Here is an 18,365-nt window from a genome sequence, read left to right on the forward strand (position 1 = left end):
TATGACAGTTGTTAAACTGACTTCCATGTACCTAACAGCTTGTATTGCATCTGCTGGCATTCTAAGGATCAGGTAAGGAAAGATAAGCGTCCTAATTATTCTACAGAAATAAAATAAGTTATTACATTAATTCTTCTTAAATAGTAAAATTACTTTCTGTAGACTCCTTGACTTGCATTTTTTCAGCGATGTTCAATGGACAATTCCTGTTTGATAGACCCATGCATGTAAAAATGGTGAGTTGCTTACATTTCTTGCTACCTTATAATGTCTCTGCCAAAACATTGAAAGGATCGTGGCATGACATCCTTGATTTTTAACAGGATGACAAATCAGTTCCTCACGAAGATTTCCGTGTTGCGGACAGCAAAGGCTCACAGTTACCTCGTGAGTGCACACTCTGTTTTCTACTGCTTGCACTTAATATGTGATGATACATGTTTGGGCACAATTTAGTGCCTTTTTTGGCATAGTTTAATAGTACTTTTGCTTGCTGTGGTCTCTGTATTGTACAGAAGAAAATCTCTCTTCTGATGATACTTATTTTGTTGTTTTCAAGGTGGTCTTGGTGGCATTGGTATGGGACTTGGACCAGGTGGACAACCCATCAGTGCAACACAGTTGAGCATGGGCGGTGGAATGGGGAGCATGGGTCCAGGAGGTAAATCCACATTCTTAATTTTTAAGTTGTACAGTTTAAAATTGTCACTTCTGTGTTTGGAAGAATGACAGACTTTTGATTAAGGAAGCCTTGTATAGTGTGATTTAGAGATTTTAACTATCTGTGAGTGTTTAAAAATCCATGAGGATCTTGCCTGTCTTCTAAATGTTGTTTGTCTTTTTGGTTTAAAGGTATGGGAATAGACGGTCCAGGATTTGGTGGAATGAGTAGAATGGGAGGCGGTACGTGCAGTGAAGTTTTTTGCTTTAAGTGTTTCTTTAATACTGTATAGAAAACACTCGTCCTTATTTTACAGGACTTGCTGGATTTCGTGGAATGGAAGGAATGCCCAATATGGGAGGATTTGGAGTCAACCGAATGGGAGGTAGTTGAACACCGTTCCTGTACACTTACTAGTTTGCTAATATTTATTTATTAAAAGCTCTTCCTTTAGGGATGGGTAATATAGATGAGTCCAGAGGAAACAGTTGCCTGAGTGGAGGCCTAGTAACTGGCGTGAGAGTTAAACATTTAATGGGTGCCTCTGACTTGTGCATTAGACCCACGTCTATTTAAACAAGCAGCTGTGAAACAAGTATTGTCGGAGCATAAACTTCGATGTTAATAACAGAATATTCCTGGTTTTTTGCCTTGTTCTCTATAGAAATGTTCCGTGGTGGAATGGGAGCAAACATGGAAAGGGAATTTGGTCGTGGTGAGATGGCACTGAACCGTGGTTTTGGAGAGTCTTTTGGAAGGATGGGTATGGTAACTGTTAAATTTTCTGTGGAAAATTGCATCCAGAGGAGGGCTGTGAGGATGGTGAAGGGTCTGGAGGGAAAACTGTAGGAGGAGCAGCTGAGATCACTTGATCTGTTCAGCTGGAGGAGACTGAGGGGAGACCTTGTCACAGTTATAGTTTCCTCGTGAGGGGAAGAGGAGGTGCAGGCCCTGATCTCTTCTCTGTGGTGACCAGTGACAGGACCCGAGGGAACAGCCTGAAGCTGTGTCAGGGGAGGTTTAGGTTGGATATTAGGGAAAAGTTTTTCACCCAGAATGTGGTCAGGCACTGGAACAGGCTCCCCAGAGCCTGTTTGCAAATGCATGGTGGAACATTGTTTTTACTGCAAATCACGTAGCATTGGATAGGAATGGTGAATTTAGTGCCCTCAGTTTTCTTCCTGCCTTCTGAGCTCATGCAGCTCAGGATGGTATTTCTTTGCCTCTTCTGAGGCAGCTTTGTTTTGTTTATAGATGATGTCTTGCTGACAGTGGGGTTCCCTCAAAGGAGTTACTCTTCTATCTTCAGAGGCCTGGAAGTGCTTAACAGTAGAGCCTTCTTGCACTTTGTTACTGTGCTGTTACCTGGATGAATCACAGAATCGTTAGACTGGAACAGACCTCTAAGGTCCTCGAGTCCAACCTTTAACCCAGCACTGCTGAGTCCACCACTAAACCAGGTCTCCAAATACCACACCTACATAACTTTAAATACCTCCAGGGATGCTGATTCCACCCCTTCCTTCCTCCACCTGTTCCAGTGACTGACAAACCTTTCTGTGAAGAAATTTTTCCTAATATCCAATCTAAACCTCCCCTGGTGCAATTTAAGGCCATTTCCTCCTGTTCTGTTACTTGTTTCTTGGGTGAAGAGACTGACCCCCCCATCTCTGCAACCTTACAGAGAGCAATAAGGTCTTCCCTGAGCCTCCTTTTCTCCAGGCTGAAGACTCCCAGCTCCCTCAGCTGCACCTCACAAGACTTGTGCTGCAGACCCTTGACCAGCTTTGTTGCCCTTTTTTGGGTACACTCCTTCTTGTCATGACAGGCCCAAAACTAAACACAAAATAATTGTGTGGAAGTGATAAGAACATAACAAGCTTGTCCTTTGAGCTAGGCTTAATGCCTTGGAATTAATGTCTTAGAATGTATACTTTCAATCTGGCTACTTGCAGCATTGGATAAACATCCAGTGTTTCCTGAGTGAAAATGCAAAGTGATTCCAGTTGTAAATGTTCATGGAAGCAGTGGGCTCTGAGTCTTCTGGTAATACATTGGTTTTGAAATGCACGAACATGGGCACTGTGAGAAACTGGTGGGGGAGTCTTTCATTCAGTAGACCCAGCAAGCTTCATCTTGCAACCTGTCAGCAATCTTACCATATAAAGAGTGTTCTGAGAATCAAGATTAGAGTTTCCCAACTTAACCTTAAATAAATTACAGCACTCACAAATACAGTAGTTAATAGAGACCGTGTTTAATCAGGGAAGGTCCTACTGTACTCCAGTACAATATTTAGGTTGATGGTATTTTAAGAGGAAATACTATGAAGGCATTTGGCTTTAGTAACCTTGAGACCAAGGAGGGTGTCTTTGATTGGGCTGTGGCATCAATTAGTGAAATTGAGGATGTTTGATTTGGAGCAGAATTGCTGAATTTTTGTACTGTGAAGTTCAAATAAGATGAAGCCTTGAGTTTTGAGGTTGTTCTTCCCAATGTGGGAAGTGGCTCATTTAGTTTTACCATGTTTGTGCTGCTGGCAGACTGTCAGAGGGGAGAAAAGCTAGAAAGAAATCAGAGTAGCTTAAATCCCATAGTAGAAAGGGAGGAATTAAGAGCACAGGTTAAAGTGCTCTGTAGATATGTAGTGCCAGGTAACACTGAGATCGGTGCACTTCATCAGCGTGTGCTTTGTTGTTGTCACTAACTGGTGGTTTCAGTGTATGTCACTTCATTATTTTTCTCTGTTTAGGTGGTGCAATGATTGGTGTTTTTGCAGGAGGAATGGGAGCACCTAGCATGGGCCCAGTAAGATCTGGAATGAGTAGGTTAACTTGTTTCAATAGAACATAAATGCATAGGCAATGTAATGATGTGGTGTACATGTAATTGTATCAGAGGATTTCCTTGTAGGGTAGTGTCTCACTGTCTATGGAAGAAGTAGAGTTCTGTTGCATGTGACTGCAGGTCTAATAGTTTTCAAAGCTCTTTTGTTGAGGTAAAAGTTCAGAAGAAAACTTGGTAATATAGTCTTTCTCTTATCTTAGTTTTGAAATGGTTTTAACTTCTAGTTTGGAGGGAAAGGCGATTAAAGTAAACTTGTGTTCCAGAAAAGAGAGAGATGGGCACATATATTTGTGTAAAGTTCATGAAACTGAACCTCAGAAATCAGTCATCATTGAAATAAAAAATCAGGCTTGAATTTCAGATTATTACTCAGTTTAACTTTGTGCAAAGCTCCAGTACTAAGATTGTATTGCAGCAAATGTCTGAGTTCCTCAGGCTAGAACAGATGAGAAACTAAAATTTTGCTAGTGCCAATCTTGAAAGGCATAAGGCTTAAAAAGAATGTCCCTCCTGAATGATCTTGATAGTTTTGCTGTACATTAATTTTTAATTACGAATCCAGAAATAATATTTGAATGCCATTGTTTTTAGTTCTTTTTATATAATATATATTAATATATTTCATTGCATGTATCATAGGGAAGTCCATGCTCTTTACAGTGCTTGGCAGTAACTTCTGTTCTCTGCAAAACAATGCCTTCTGTGGAAGATTTTGTCATTAAGTGTGGGTATTGCTGCATTAACTAAAGCTCAATGTAAATGCAGGAAGCCAAATAAACAATAGTGTATTTGGTCAAATTATCTGTATCTTAGCATGGCCACAGTTATTTACTTGATCTTTTTGGTACAGGGTGTAACATTTTTATTAATTAAACAGGACAGCCTTTGAATCTGAATACTTGTGTTCAACATTTTGCTACATTAGGTTGTATGACTAACAGCTTGATGCAGTTTGGTCTTTTATTTTAGAACTGACACTTTGTGTCTTGTAATGGTTTGTCCTAAAATCTTAGCCATGCTACTGGATAAATCACTGTGCATGTATGAAAGTGATGGTTTATATTACAGCAGTTCTAATAAAGTTATTTTTCTCCTAATGCAAGAATTTTATTTTTATACAAAATACTTTTGTGTTTATTACTGAAAAGAGATTTTTATTTTATCCTCCCTTTCTTTCTCTGTGTAGGTGGTGGAATGGGTGGTATGAACAGTATGGCTGGAGGAATGGGGATGGATCGGATGAGCTCCGGATTCGATCGAATGGGACCAGCCATGGGTGGAGGCCTGGACAGGAACATCGACATCGACCGAGGGTTTGTGCCTGGCCCCATGGGAAGTGGCATAAGAGAGAGATTGGGCTCTAAAGGCAACCAGATATTTGTGAGAAATGTAAGCAATTGAATATGTAGAAACCACAAGCTTATTTTGTGTGTATATTTGATTCCATGCTCTTTTTCTCTTTGTAATATTTTGTTATCAATAATGTGTTTTCATTCTAGCTTCCTTTTGACTTGACCTGGCAGAAGCTAAAGGAGAAATTCAGTCAGTGTGGTATGTATATGAATCTTACCCCTGCTCAGCTCCATCAGCTTCATGTTTTATGTGGTGTTTATTAGATGAGGACAGGAAGACAAAACTGTTGCCTTACTCTGAAGGACAGTTTGGTGAGCTTAATCTTTCTTACTTCACCCAGCTTTCTTGAGTTATATAAATAATTTTTAGGCATGGCTGTACAGGTCATGCATTACTTCAAGAAATGGTGCTGCATCAAATCAGAGATAGTAATTTTGCCAAAGTGGCAGATTGGGTTTTTTAGGCATACAGATGATCCTGATTAGCATCTTTGAAGGCTGTAATGTTCCCCTTTATCTTAAGAAATAAGGGGCCTTTTGATATAAGATAAAGGATTGCTACAAATATTCAGTAATTTTTTTAATGTAATTCAGAAAAGTTTGTCTTTTCACAGAAGTAAACAAAAAATAAAGCTTGGGTATAAAAATACATGATGTGTTTTGAAAACACTTTCAGAACAGAAAGCTTTAACTGAATTACAGGATGACTTTTATTTTGGAGAGACAGAAAAGACAAATAATCTAAAACACTGCTGATGTCTAAGACAGTTATACAGCTGTTTGCAGATTTGATATTAATGGAACTCACAGTTCAACTATGAAAAATTATAAGGTGTTGATGTTATTTTTGTAGCTGGAGGATATAGTGCAACAAGTTCTTTCTTTTTTTAAGTCTTAAATGCCTGGCAACTTTCAGATTTTTCAGAATTTGGGTTTTTTAATCATTTCTTTTTCAGCTAACAGATGTAGTAATTATGTTCAGTTGCTTTTAAGAATTACAAGCAACAGATTGTATTCGTGTCAGTGTCATAAGGAAATACAAAGACTGTCTCCCCGTGTTCAGTTTCTTTCAGTGAAAGGCCAGTCTTATATGATACTTAAAAATAAAGTCATATATTTTAGGGACAAGTTTTTTGTTCCTAGTGGCATTCTGGGGCTCAGGAGGGATGTGCTATAACACACCATAAGCAGAAACTCATTAGCTCCAGGGAACTGAACATTCTTAGAGGTATCAAGACATCTTCATAAAAATAATGCCTCGTGAGTTGGGTGTCCAACCTCAAGAAGACTTGGCGAGAATTGAATAGTGCATGTTACTTATCCACCACTCCTAACCCGGTAACTGCATCATTTTAAAGACATTCATTTTGCTCTGCAGCTTCTTAACAAAACTGTTTGATTGTTGCTATTGCTTGATATGTTTTTGTGATGAACACAGTGGACTGGACTAATCTGCAGTTCAGTTAATGCCTGTCAATACTCACCCTTCTGTCAGTGTCTGTAAATGAAACACAGACCTTTCTCTGAGTCTTACAGGGCACTTTGTTTCAAACTTGAGGTCAAATACAGGCATAGTTATACTTCTTCTTAATGCTGGTGTGAAGATTTGAAATAGTGGATCATAATTTGGATTCTTCACTGCTGTTTTGTCCCATGTCCCCTTGCCTGAATGAGTGAATGTACCATCAGTTTGGAAGTGCCAGTTTCATATGTTCCCCTAGATTATACTTAGAAATGTTTTTTTATCACTTCTGAGTTCTCTAAGTTGTTAGTGCACTGAGGACTTGAAATAACTGCTGTTTAACTTATTTATTCAGGTCATGTAATGTTTGCAGAAATAAAAATGGAGAATGGAAAATCAAAGGGCTGTGGAACAGTCAGATTTGACTCACCAGAATCTGCTGAAAAGGCCTGTAGGATAATGAACGGCATAAAAATCAGTGGCAGAGAAATTGATGTCCGCTTGGATCGCAATGCATAATTTAAAATTCTGTGTTCAGGAACATTCCTATGTCTTGTTTAGCTTCTCTATCTTAGCAAGTCATTTTTAGTAACATTGTATGCTTACAAAAGATGTAAAAAAGGAACTTTTAAATCCCACCAGCCTTTAACAGTATAGTGTTTAATATACTGTGATACTTGTTAACTGAATCTTACTATGTTTGGTTTTTAAAGACAATTTGCCTGATTTTTGTTGTTTTTTTAGAGGCACTGAGCACCTGCAGGTCCCTGTTGACCGTGGAAGGTTTGGATGCTCAGTGCCTTTGGAAAATTAGGCCAAGTGTCTCTAGTCATTCAGTTTAAATGAATGGTTATACTGTTTTTAATAAAATAAGCCATTTTCTCTGTTAATCTCAAGACTGCATAGTGGGATTTATTTAGTGTTTTCTGGTTTTTATTTTTGCCCTTCAGTGTGTATCAACATTGTAATGTAAAAAATAGATGTCTTTTTATTTTTCAGGATTTTGGTTTTATATGTGTGTTGTAGTCATACTGTAATTCCTGACTCTAAAAGAAAGGGCTCCAGTTAAGCTGTGATGTTTTTGTTCTTAATATTACTTTGATGACATGACTTAGTTCTGTATATAAGACTTAGAGCCCAGTGGGAGTTTGGAGTTGGTTTTTTTATTTTATTTTATTTTGACTAAATGAAGAAACTGATCTTTTCCTCCTGCTTTAATTTTTTTCATCAGTATAATCACTGATTAAAACTAGTTACCACAGACCCTTGTAGGATTGTTTCCTATGATGCCAAGTTCGTATAAAATTGCTAGTACAGTAAATACTAAGTACAGTACAAGACAAATGGTTCCCAGTTTTTTATCTATTTTCCAGCCATTTAGGTGAACTGCCAGAAAAATAAAAACAACAGAACAGATAAGAGAAATGGCTGTGTATGTCAGACCACTGCTGTTCACTTCTATGGGTCCTGATGTATTTATGAAGGCAGTTTTTATAAACCAGGGTATTCCCAAACAGAGCATATCAAATACGTTGGATCCTACAATGTTAGACATAGCCATATCTCCATTTCCTGTAAAAGAAGAAAGGCAAATAAGTTTGCTTAATTGTATTGGATGAAATTACCAAACTGTTTTGGAGGAACAGACTGTCAGCCCTCAGTTTCTCACAGAGCACTCTTTTCAGATTTTGCATCGAAGGAACTGTAGTCATGATTCTACAGAACACGGTTTTGGGTACCACAACCATAAAAATATCTCCCTAAATCACCAGCATCTGCACAGTTGCACTTAAAATAAGCTAGACAGGCTAAGGTCCAGTTAAGTTTAAAATACCAAGACCTACAGTTGTGTTCTGCAGTAAAACTGTAATACTTGATCAACAACAAATAGATCAATCTAGAATACTTCTCTGAGATACTCTGAGAAGTTTTGAAATGTCTGAGCCACAGCTTTTTCAGGTAAGCTATTTATTTATTTTTAGTAAACTTAAGCTCTAGAATCTGGAGCACAAATTTTGAAGTTACTCCTTGAATTCCTGGAAGTGTTGACTAGAATTCTTTTTTTTTCTTCATACCTCTTAAACACATCCATTGGCATGAGGCGGAATACTAAAATCTTTACCTTTTCGAGCGACCAGCACGCTTGCAACTGTATCTGGTACACTTGTTCCTGCTGCTAGTAATGTGAGACCCATTACTGACTCTGGAATTCCCAGTGTTTCACCTGCAGTTGATAAATAACGGTGGAAAATGCAAGTATGTTTTTAGTTAGGTTTCATCCAAAGACAGTGCTTTGCACTATGTTTGCTAAAGAAAGAATTAGTAATCATATGGTAATTTCAAATGGAATGTGTCAGCTAACTTGACTACATATGAAATGACTAAATCACAAAGCAGTTCAAAACAAGAGGAACAACAAAGAAATACCATCCTGTCCTTGTTCTTTGATCAAATAAAAAAGGAACTGTAGTATAGTAACCATCTTAAGTTTCTCAAAGACCTGTGTGGAATGTCTCCAGTGGTCAAGAAAATAGCAGTTATGAATTTTTTCTTGCAGATAAAGTAGATGTTTAAATATCTAACAACTACTTTTTTTTCTTTCTTTTTGCTTTCAACTTTAGAAAATATAGTCTCTCTTACAGTTTTGGGCGTCTCCTCGTTAGCGTTCGAAAGACTTATGAAGCAATAACTCTTATAATCACCCTCTCTAAAGGGGAAGGGGAAAAGCACATGAATTTTCTTGGGTAGGAGGGTCATTAAGATATTAGGAGAAAACTGTCTCAACTACATGTTTACCATTTTGCTCCAATTAGAAAGTACTTGGATTTGGAAGAATCAAAATGCAGAATTTTTATATGACTTGTAAGTACAAGTAACCCTTTGGAAGTGTGAGTTCCGTTAGGTAAATACTTGTTTAAATGAAGAAAAGTTTTAAACTGTTACTAAAAGGGCAGCTTATTTTTCCCCCACTGTCTATTTTTCTTAGCCCCACATGTCCTGTGACTCTGTTAATTTTTCAGTTAAAATACAGGGATTCATCAAAACCATTTTAGCAGTTGTACCATTCACAATGGTCAGTATGCTGAAGTGTTTGACACCTCTGTTCAAGCTATTAAGTAATTAGTTTTTCTTAAACTTTTTTGTTCACTAAAAACTATCTTAATATTTTTTATTGTTGAAATCTGAATTCTTACTTGCAGTATTTCAACTCTAATAAGAGCAATTTTAATAAAATAAGAGGCAGTGCTCTAAGCTAGGTCAGCAATGCTTGTTTATTACTTACCATCTTAGTCTAGAGCAGCCCAGTAAATTTATGTTTGAAACTGTTTGTTGGTTCAGAGGGACTAACATGATCCTGTTGCAGAATTTGTACTCTCTTTATCCTTCCATCGCTCCTAACAGATTTGTAGGATGAGCGACCAACAAAATCAACTTTTATAAACCATCCAGGCTGGAAAATAATGGGTCAAACCAAGGTGAAGTATGAATGAGCCAGCCTTATGTACCCAACAGTAGTTTCTAGCCCTCTGAAGGTTATAAGACAGAATATAAACTCAGGAGAATTTAATTTTTCTTTTTATTAGATAGATTTATCTTCTATTTAATGTGTAGGGTTGTGTTTTTTTTTTTTCTGGCAACTGACCATAAAGATAGAATAGTATTATTTTTCTAGCCTTTAGTTAATTTTGTGTATCAGTGGCAATGTCTTGCTATAAGTAGTCAGATTTTCTTTGCTAGCAACAGAAAGGTGTACTGAGGTAGGTTTGTTCTTGACCATCTAAGTTTAGTCCCCAGCTGTGACACCTTTGTGACAATTCTGATAGGCTGATTATGCAACGATAGAATCTTTGAGTCAACCTTCATGAAAGAATCTGGACTTGAATATAATGTGTGTGTAACTTTTAGTGTTTTAACATGTAAGTAGAACATATTTTACCTAGAAATAGTGGGCCAAAGACCCCAGTACTGCCTGTGATGACTGTTGAAGGTGAACTAATACACTACTGAATCTCCACTGTACCTGCTTTCATATGAATTAATGCTTTGTCTTGTAGAACAGCAATAACTTTGACTTGAATCCTGTTTCAAAGGCTTCTAGCATCCAGACAGTGAACAGTGAACCCTTGCTCTTTAGATACAACTGGAAAATTATTTGACCAAGGGGTGAACGTGGTGATTGTTGTATCCAGCCATTTACTAGTTATTTCTCAAAGGTTTACCAAACATGTAGGTCTGTTTCTGCACTGAACAAGGAGTTATTCATATCTGAGCTAGCACAATGCTTGAGTAGGATTAGTGAACTATAAGGTGGAAATGGCAAGCTTTGTAAAATTTCCTTCTGGTTTAGAGTTTTGTTTTCTGCTTGTTCTTAAAATTAAAAACTTGATTTCTTTAAAGCTGACTGGAGAAATAGTGAAATGAGGAGACCTTTAATACCTTAAGGTACCTTAAAACATTTAGTAGAATGTTTTTACACACAAGTTCATACCCCTTCCCTCACTTAAACACAATCCTTTCACTGCTTCAGTTTTTGATGATGCAGATTTGTAAGAGATCTACATACACACACACATCAAGAATGGTTAATAAACACATGATGCTATAGTTGAAATAATATAGTACAAAAATTTGGGACGTTTTTTGGCAGTTAATTTAATGCCAAGTCTCTTACTATAGCACTCATGAAAAATACAGGTGCAGAAATAACAGATCTTTTCCAAAAACCTTAACCTCTAATTCCAGTCTTTGTGGATTTTGTGTTTGTCAGCCTTCAGCATGACAAGTTTATTGCTGTGTATCTAATTGTTTCCCTTAATGAGCAGTTTAATGAAACTCTTTTTAAATATAGGCTGGTTTTTTGTAGCTACAGAAACAAATCCTCCTTCCTGTGATGGTAAGTAGTGTGAAGCAGCTAAACTCAAAAGTGTTCCATCATTAGATGGAAGAGGGTGGCCAACTAAGCAGTCAAACATAAGTTTCTGTTGGGTTTTCCTTGTTGTGTTTTTTTACAGTGAAGTCTGAGTTGCTAAACTGACGGTTGTGGAAAGGGAAACTTCACAGGGAGAAAATGTTTTTTCAGTGATTCTTGGTTGGTTGATGCTGTATAGCAGGAGCACTTTGGGTACCTACCTGCTATTGTTATCATCCATACGAGAACATAAGTTATTGCAGAAATCCATGCTGCTGAAATTAAAAATGTCACCATGAACCAGTTCCTCCAAAACTGTCTTCTGCAATCTGGTATAGTCAAATAGAGTAGTGTGATAATGGGAAGCGATAACACCCACAAAATTCTCTTCATATCTGCTTCAGGCATGGTGAAGACATTTGGATGATCTGGTGAAGAAAAAGTAACTATTTTAAATTGTAGCATTAATTAAATTTGAATCCATAGCATACAGTATATTACTGTCCTTTACTTGTGAGAATACTGAAAAAAGGTAAAAAATACCTCCTCAAGTTCCAGCTGTAGTATTGCCCAGTACCTGCATCACTCTGGACAAAATTTTGAAATCAAGTTACTCATGGGGAGATTCTGCTTGTACACAAGAAAAGCATTTTTCACAATGAGAATAATCAGCTACTAAAATGATCTCCTCAGGAAGTGATGGATTCCTAGTGCTAAACACTTCTGAGATTCAGCTGAACAGGTGCTGGGCCATATTCTCTAGACCGTGCTTTTGCCAGGAAAGGTTGGACCAGGTGATCCCTGGGGTCCCTTTCCAACCTGGTACTCTATGATTAAAATGTTCTTTATTACCACATCACCAAGGTGGATGAAAAATGAACTTCTCTATAAAGGTTTACCCATAACATTTCCCAAAAAAACTACTGTTTTTTTGCCTAAGAAGAAACATGGCCTGTGGCCACATCACAGCTATTCCTTCTGATATGATGCATCTCTTGGGCTATGAATGTGTCATTGTCATAAGAAAATAGCATCTATTAGTACAGTACCAGTGTGGCTGTCAGGTGGTAGTGCATTTTACAAGCAGCATTGCTGGGAAGTTTCAAATATACACAGCAAAGACGGTTAGAAGTTCTAATATGACAAAAATGAGCAACTATGCTTACATTCTCTAGCAATTAACTTCATATAAATACCACCGGTCTGATTTTGCTTAATTTTATATTCCAGGTTAGAATATTATTTACTTAAATACTATGCTGGAGTTCTTCTGTGAACAAAATCTTAAAACTATCTCAGAATCTGCTCTTGATTAGAACTGATGCAGACAGGCATGCAGAGTGCTAGAGACAGCTGTAATAGTACTTGTACCTCCAGAGATTTCATCAAGCCCATGTAAGCTTGTAGAAAGGTGAGAGTAGTCCAGCTCATCCTGAAAAATTCCACTGTCTGTCCTTGACTGCTGACGGATTAGAGGTCCACTCTCTTCCCTCCATCCAACCAGTGGCTGCTGCTCTGCATTCTCTTCCATAGCTTTTGTAAAACATGTACAGCAGGGACTGAACTTTTTCATGAGGTATTGGTTGATTTTAATGTCAAAACACAGTATCAGAATATAACACCCATATATCAATAATAAGGATGCACTTTCATACCTAGAATGAAAAACAGGTTTTATGTAACATGTAGTATAAAAGAACCCAGTGGCTGGGATAAGTAGAGAGAGAAAATTTGCATGAGTAGCAAAAGGAAAACACACAAAAGCATCTATTTGCAGTTGTATGGCTGATGTCATGGAAGTTTGTGAGTGTCCCCCTGTCTTTCAGCAGTTTGATTAATTCCCCTCCCCTGCAGAATCTTGTTTGTGTATTGTATAGCTGCATGTTTCCCAGGGAATCTTACTGACTGAACATCTTCCTGATGTTTGCAAAACTGAGTCTTCATGTGATGGTTAAATTAGAAACTTCAAGAGACTTAGTGCTGGACCTGACTGTCTTTTTGAGGTAACAAGAGTTTTGGTGTTGATGGAAGAGTTGCAACATCAGAAACTCATGATCTTCTGGCAGACAAATGTTTTTGTGAACTATTCTGCTGTGAAAGGAAAGGCTCAAAAGGAGTAAATGATGAACACTAATTGCTATGCTAGAACAGTTGTGACAGAAATTGTGAAGTCTGTACAGACAAACCTATGCAGATCAAACTTTATAAATATGCAGAGTTTGAATGTTTAGGTAATAATCTTTACAAGCATTGTGACTTTCTGTTTTTTAAAGCCAACAGGATGTTTATTTCTGTTAGTGAACGGCAGTTCAGGCTACTTGAAGTTTGGGGGTTTTTGTTTGTTTTTCAAAACACTGTCTCGCTAATCTCCAGTCAACATGAATTCAACACAGCTTGTGCTCTTACCAGTAAATTCTGTTGTCAGAGATCATCGCAAGGACTGCTGCTGCACTGATTGTATAGACCAGACAGTCTCTAAACAGCGGCCAACAGGATAGCCTGGAAACCTGCAGATCAGAGTCATTTACTTTTCTTAAACCTCTCTGTAATACTTTCACTAAGTGCTGTAAATGCTGCATCAATATGTTGTTTCTATATTATGTAAAAATTTAAGATTCTTAGGAATGACTTAAGTATGATATTTAACAAGTTAGTGTTTTTAAAAACTTTCATAGCAAGTTATCTTAAAACTGATTACATGCTGGTTTTGCTACTAAATAATAAACTTGGCAGTTGTCATAGTAAGTCTCCCTTGGCTTTTCTTGGAAAATGAGAATAGATAACTATTAGGCTCTTGGGAGCAGAACTATCAAAGTTGATACATACCACAGTGGAAAACAGTCCACAAGCTGCAGAAATACCAAGAAGATTATAGATTGCTGATCCAAGGATGGTGCTGACGCCAATATCTCCCTTTGTCACAAAAGCTCCTATAAGGAAAATGACTTTCTGGTATGTTTCAGTTCAACACACAAGGAAAAGAATTCTAGGTTCTAAGGAGTCAAAACATACCTAGAAAAGCAGTGACAAGCTCTGGAGCAGAGCTTCCAGCAGCCATAAAGGTTGCTCCAGCAACATCCTGAGAGAGGCCAAGGCCTGGGTATAGAGCAAATTGATACTTCAGTAGTCTGTACCCTTTACTTGTATTAGTATTTAATGTTAGATGCTACTACAGTTTAATAGAATGAACTTTCATTACTTTTGTACAGTCAATGCATTTATTTGAGATTCATGAAATAATATCTTGAAAACTAACCTCATTTATTGGGCTAGTTTATTTCTAACTTTGTTACTGAAATTAGTTTAAATACAAGAAAAGAGGTACTGATAATGAATTTCTGAGATCATGTGCATATTTCTTGTAAAATAGGCATTTGTAAGCAGGCTTCAACTGTGTTTCATATGGGTAGTAATTGTGGGGAAATTCCGTGAACTGGTGTGATATTGTTACATGATCCATATCAAGTCTATCTGTCTTCCAGGGAAATCTATACTACTGTGTCTTCACATACCAGAAGCACTAGTTACATGCAAATTTGTGCTGCACTCTTAAAAACAAATTTTCACTTCGTATGGACAGTATAAAAGCCTGTGTCTTGCTTGAAAGAAATGAGATTTTTGTCCTGGTAAGTTGACTGTTCCTGAAATGTAACTCACTCTGGGGATCAAGTCTTCTGCACAAAGAAGAGGGATGTTTGGCCAACCATGCAGGAAGTCTGACAAATGCTTAATTATCATCAATTAAAAAAAAAATCAGCTCTACAGCAGTGTTTAAACTTACATTTTCTGTAAGTGTTCTGGTTTGGAGAATGTTTTCTGGTGTTCAGGGATGAGTTTCCCTAAGGAATGTTTTTAATTCTTGGCAGTGAAAAGCTGAACTCCCAGCCAAGACCATCTCTTTAATTCAGTGGTCTGCTTAAGCCAGGGGAATTGGTACAGGTTGATTAGATGTCAGAGAACCATTGTAACCACAGTATTCCTTTGCTTCCTGTGTCATACTTTTAATATGTAAACAGTAGCTCATCCTGCTACTTGTTCACTACTTTCATAGAAAGAAACTCTAGACAGGTGCTAAATTCCTATGTTCTAATACAGGGAGAGGTTTGGTTTCTTGGTTTGGTTCCACACACCAGCCTTCCCCCCCCTTTTTTTATTTCTTTTCCTAGTAACCTGGACATGCCACTGTGCACCCCAGAGTTACATTGTCAGTTTAGTTAATACTGAGGAAGTGTTAAGATTTTCCTCCAGTCAGAAAGAAAGCAAATGCTAAATGAATACCTGTGCAGTTTAATCGGAGAAGGTTTTTTCAAGCTAATATTGATCCTGTGTATCAAATTAAATACTGTATTGATATGTCTGCAGAAAGACTGAAGCTTGTTTGGTTTTGTTTCAGAGCACTCAAACTTTGAAGTTTTTTAAAAGAGAATGTTTTTAAGAGAATGTTTAAAGAGAACTGAGCACCAAGCTGCTCAGTTTTACAGGGAAAAGATCAGGATGTCACTTACATTCACTGATGATCTCAAGGGAGGGTAGGAAGTAATCATCGCACACAATGGACACGGCCAAAAACATGTACAGGATAATTATGAAGTAGATAACGATCCCTCCATCCTTCCTCTCCTGCGGCGTGAAAAATCCTTCAGGAAACTCCGATGAAGACGAGAGGACACAGCGTGTCCCGTTTTCTGAAAATTTGAGCACAGAAGTGTTACACATCCCGACACCTTTCAATTCCGCGGGTCGGAGCTCCGGTGGGTTTCGCTGTTTGAGAAGGGCAGCGATGCCGCCCGGCCCCCGAGAGCCCGCCCCTCCGCCCGTACCCGCGCTCCCGCCGGGCGCTGGGCCCGCGCTCCCCAGCCGCGAGCGCCCACACCAGCAGCAAGCGCCGCGCCCGCCGCGCGCCCGCCGCATCGCCGGCCCCGCGCGAGCGCCGCTCTCGAGCCCCGCGGCGGCGGGCCCCGCTGGCGCGAGCGTCACGCGGGGCCGCGCCCCCCGCCCCCCCCTGCCCTCACGTCCCCCCCGCCCGGGGTCCCGCCGCCCTCTCACGCCGTGCCTCTAGGCTCCCCACGGCCCTCAGCGCGGCCGTGCTTCAGCTCTCTCTGAGGCCCATCTCAGGTCCCACCGCCCCTCTCGGCGGCGCTGCCTCCTTGAGGTCCCCACCGCCCATCTCAGGGTCCACCGCCCCTCTCGGCGGCGTGCCTCCTTAGGTCCACCGCCCATCAGCCCACGCCTCTCAGCGCCGTGCCTCCTTTGCCCACCGCCCCATCTCAGGTCCCACGCCCCTCTCGGCGGCCGTGCCTCCTTGAGGTCCCACGCCCACCAGGTCCTCAGCGTCCCGCCGCCCCTCGCAGGTCCCGCTGCCTCTGCAGGGTCGCGCCCCTCTCAGGTCTCTTGGCCCCCTCTCTCAGGGGTCCCTCCATCCCCCCCCCCAGGGGTCCTGCCACCCCTCGCAGGGTCCCACCCCTCCCTGCCGGCCGCAGGAGGGGGCCGGGGCTCTGCGGCAGCGCCTCCCGAGCCGGGGCTGCGCCTGACGGGCCCGCAGGGAGCCGCGCTCCTCGCCCTGTCCTGCATTGCCTTTGGGGGACAGCGGAGGTTTTGGCCGTGGCGAGTGAGGTCTTGGTGCAAGGTGCTGACCGCGACACCCAGGTGCCGTGGGCTGTCTGGGGAGGTCAAAGGTACTCCGTACCTTTTTTCTGCTGTGACAATTTTGCTTATTCCCATTGATTACCAGGATCCCGGTGCCGGACTGTGGGAGCAGAGGGCTGCCCCTGAGATGGGGAGGATGACTGTGCAATTTAGGTGAACTTTTGCAAGAGCAGAGCGGAGACCTACACACAATCCCTCCCTTCAGACCCAATTCACTGAACTCCTTTGTCTGGCAACCTTTCCACAATGAAGTCATGTGTATAACTGAGGATTAAAGAGTAAAATACAGTCTTTTAAGCTTTGTAAAGTCGCCCCCCCTGCCCTTCCCCAGTTACTGGTTTCTCAGGAAGTCAGTTGTGTTTCCATAGAATCACTTACACACGTGTGTGTAAACATTTCAAACCTTATGATGCCACATGGCTTTTTGGGGTGCCTGTTTTATTTCTGATTCTTTGTGAGGTGCAGGGCTGATGCCCTCATTTATGAGTAAGAAGTGCAAACTGGAGCATATTGTTTTGCTCCATTGCATTTAATCCCTCTAAACTCTCCTCATTCCCTGTGTCTGTGGTGTTTGGCTAATATGTGATCTACCCTTCTCTAGGATACAAGAGATGAGATAAGGTGAAAAAGTGGAAATTTTCCTTTTGGTTTGAATGAAACATAATTGTACAGCCACTATTACAATAGGAACACAGAGAAAAATTTTCAGGAGCAGCAAATTCTGCAGCAATTGCTGTTGCCCATTTCTGACCCCTCTGTGGCCCAGAATGCTTTTTACTAGAGCAAGAATGATTTTAATAGTCAAGATTTTTAGGGGTTACAACTAACTTCCAGAAATGAGTTCTGTGTTTATTTTCAGGAGAAAATAAGTCATTCTGATTTTGAAAGATTTAAGGATTTTCTTCCAAATCCCACTTTCCACCAAAGAAAACAGTACAAAATTTCCTGTCTAAATTACTGGTGGCTCTTGCCTTACATAGGTCAACAGAAAGGGTTTTGTTATCAAGGTGAGAGGCTTCCTTGCCACTGCCTCTCTTCCTTGAAACTTATCATTGGCTTACTCTTAAAACTTCAGCACAGTTTTTCAGCTGCTTCATTTCAATTTAGGTATTTTTTGATGGCTCACTCTTTTTTAATAGCTTTAAAGTACTTATGAGTCTGCTGTTCTGATGGGAACAAGCTCTGGTACAGCAACATGCTCACTGCATGGTTAGGAAAGCTCAGTCATGTGATTTCAGGATTTGAAGCTTTTGCTCTGCTCTGGTTTTACTGGGTGTTCAAGCTCTAATTCCTTTCTATAGGCACCCCCTCTCCATGCATAGCTGAAGCAAAGCCAGAGCTTTGATTTTGCTGAAGGCTGAAGTCTGCTTAGTTTGCTGAGAAGTCGTGAGTGAGGGTGCTGCACTCTCACCCTCCTTGCCAAGAACACGCCTGGAGAGAGCAACAAATAGGAAAAAAGCCCTTGGTGTCCCAGCATGAGGAACCACG

The 18,365-nt window shown here is 40.0% G+C and overlaps 2 protein-coding genes across 9 annotated transcripts in view; one reads left to right on the forward strand and one right to left on the reverse strand.

Annotated features, from left to right (window-relative positions):
* MYEF2 (myelin expression factor 2) overlaps positions 1–11,877 on the forward strand; it is a 31,585-nt gene extending 19,708 nt beyond the window's left edge. The window contains exons 8-17 of one of the 8 annotated variants that reach the window (XM_018069730.2): positions 187–236; positions 324–387; positions 560–661; positions 853–903; positions 978–1,049; positions 1,326–1,424; positions 3,414–3,485; positions 4,695–4,897; positions 5,008–5,059; positions 6,678–11,877. In XM_018069730.2, coding sequence (XP_017925219.1) covers positions 187–236; positions 324–387; positions 560–661; positions 853–903; positions 978–1,049; positions 1,326–1,424; positions 3,414–3,485; positions 4,695–4,897; positions 5,008–5,059; positions 6,678–6,841 — 929 coding nt within the window. In that variant the 3' untranslated portion in view covers positions 6,842–11,877. The remainder of the gene's footprint in view (positions 1–186; positions 237–323; positions 388–559; positions 662–852; positions 904–977; positions 1,050–1,325; positions 1,425–3,413; positions 3,486–4,694; positions 4,898–5,007; positions 5,060–6,677) is intronic. The other 7 variants (XM_018069732.2, XM_018069733.2, XM_018069731.1 and 4 more) reach the window with 7 other exon arrangements.
* SLC24A5 (solute carrier family 24 member 5) lies at positions 7,500–15,947 on the reverse strand. The gene is made up of 8 exons (XM_008925433.2): positions 15,737–15,947; positions 14,244–14,327; positions 14,058–14,161; positions 13,638–13,738; positions 12,603–12,886; positions 11,453–11,659; positions 8,445–8,546; positions 7,500–7,894 (listed from the first exon to the last, which is right to left on the reverse strand). The coding sequence occupies exons 1-8, from the start codon at positions 15,945–15,947 to the stop codon at positions 7,572–7,574; spliced, it is 1,416 nt and encodes a 471-aa protein (XP_008923681.2). The 3' UTR covers positions 7,500–7,571.
* Positions 15,948–18,365: the final 2,418 nt, after the last annotated feature.

Source organism: Manacus vitellinus, unplaced genomic scaffold (genome assembly GCF_001715985.3).
Source record: "Manacus vitellinus isolate BGI_N305 unplaced genomic scaffold, ASM171598v3 scaffold_16_pilon, whole genome shotgun sequence".
Classification (NCBI taxonomy): Eukaryota; Metazoa; Chordata; class Aves; order Passeriformes; family Pipridae; genus Manacus; species Manacus vitellinus.

What these genes read in the sequence shown, in the direction of transcription:
- SLC24A5 (XM_008925433.2), bottom strand. Translation starts at nt 15,947, where the DNA reads ATGTGTAACACTTCTGTGCTCAAATTTTCAGAAAACGGGACACGCTGT. An exon ending in GCTTGATGAAATCTCTGGAG is followed by an intron (nt 11,660 to 12,602) that starts GTACAAGTACTA and finishes TTTCTTCACCAG; the next exon opens with ATCATCCAAATGTCTTCACC. An exon ending in ATGGATGATAACAATAGCAG is followed by an intron (nt 8,547 to 11,452) that starts GTAGGTACCCAA and finishes TATCAACTGCAG; the next exon opens with GTGAAACACTGGGAATTCCA.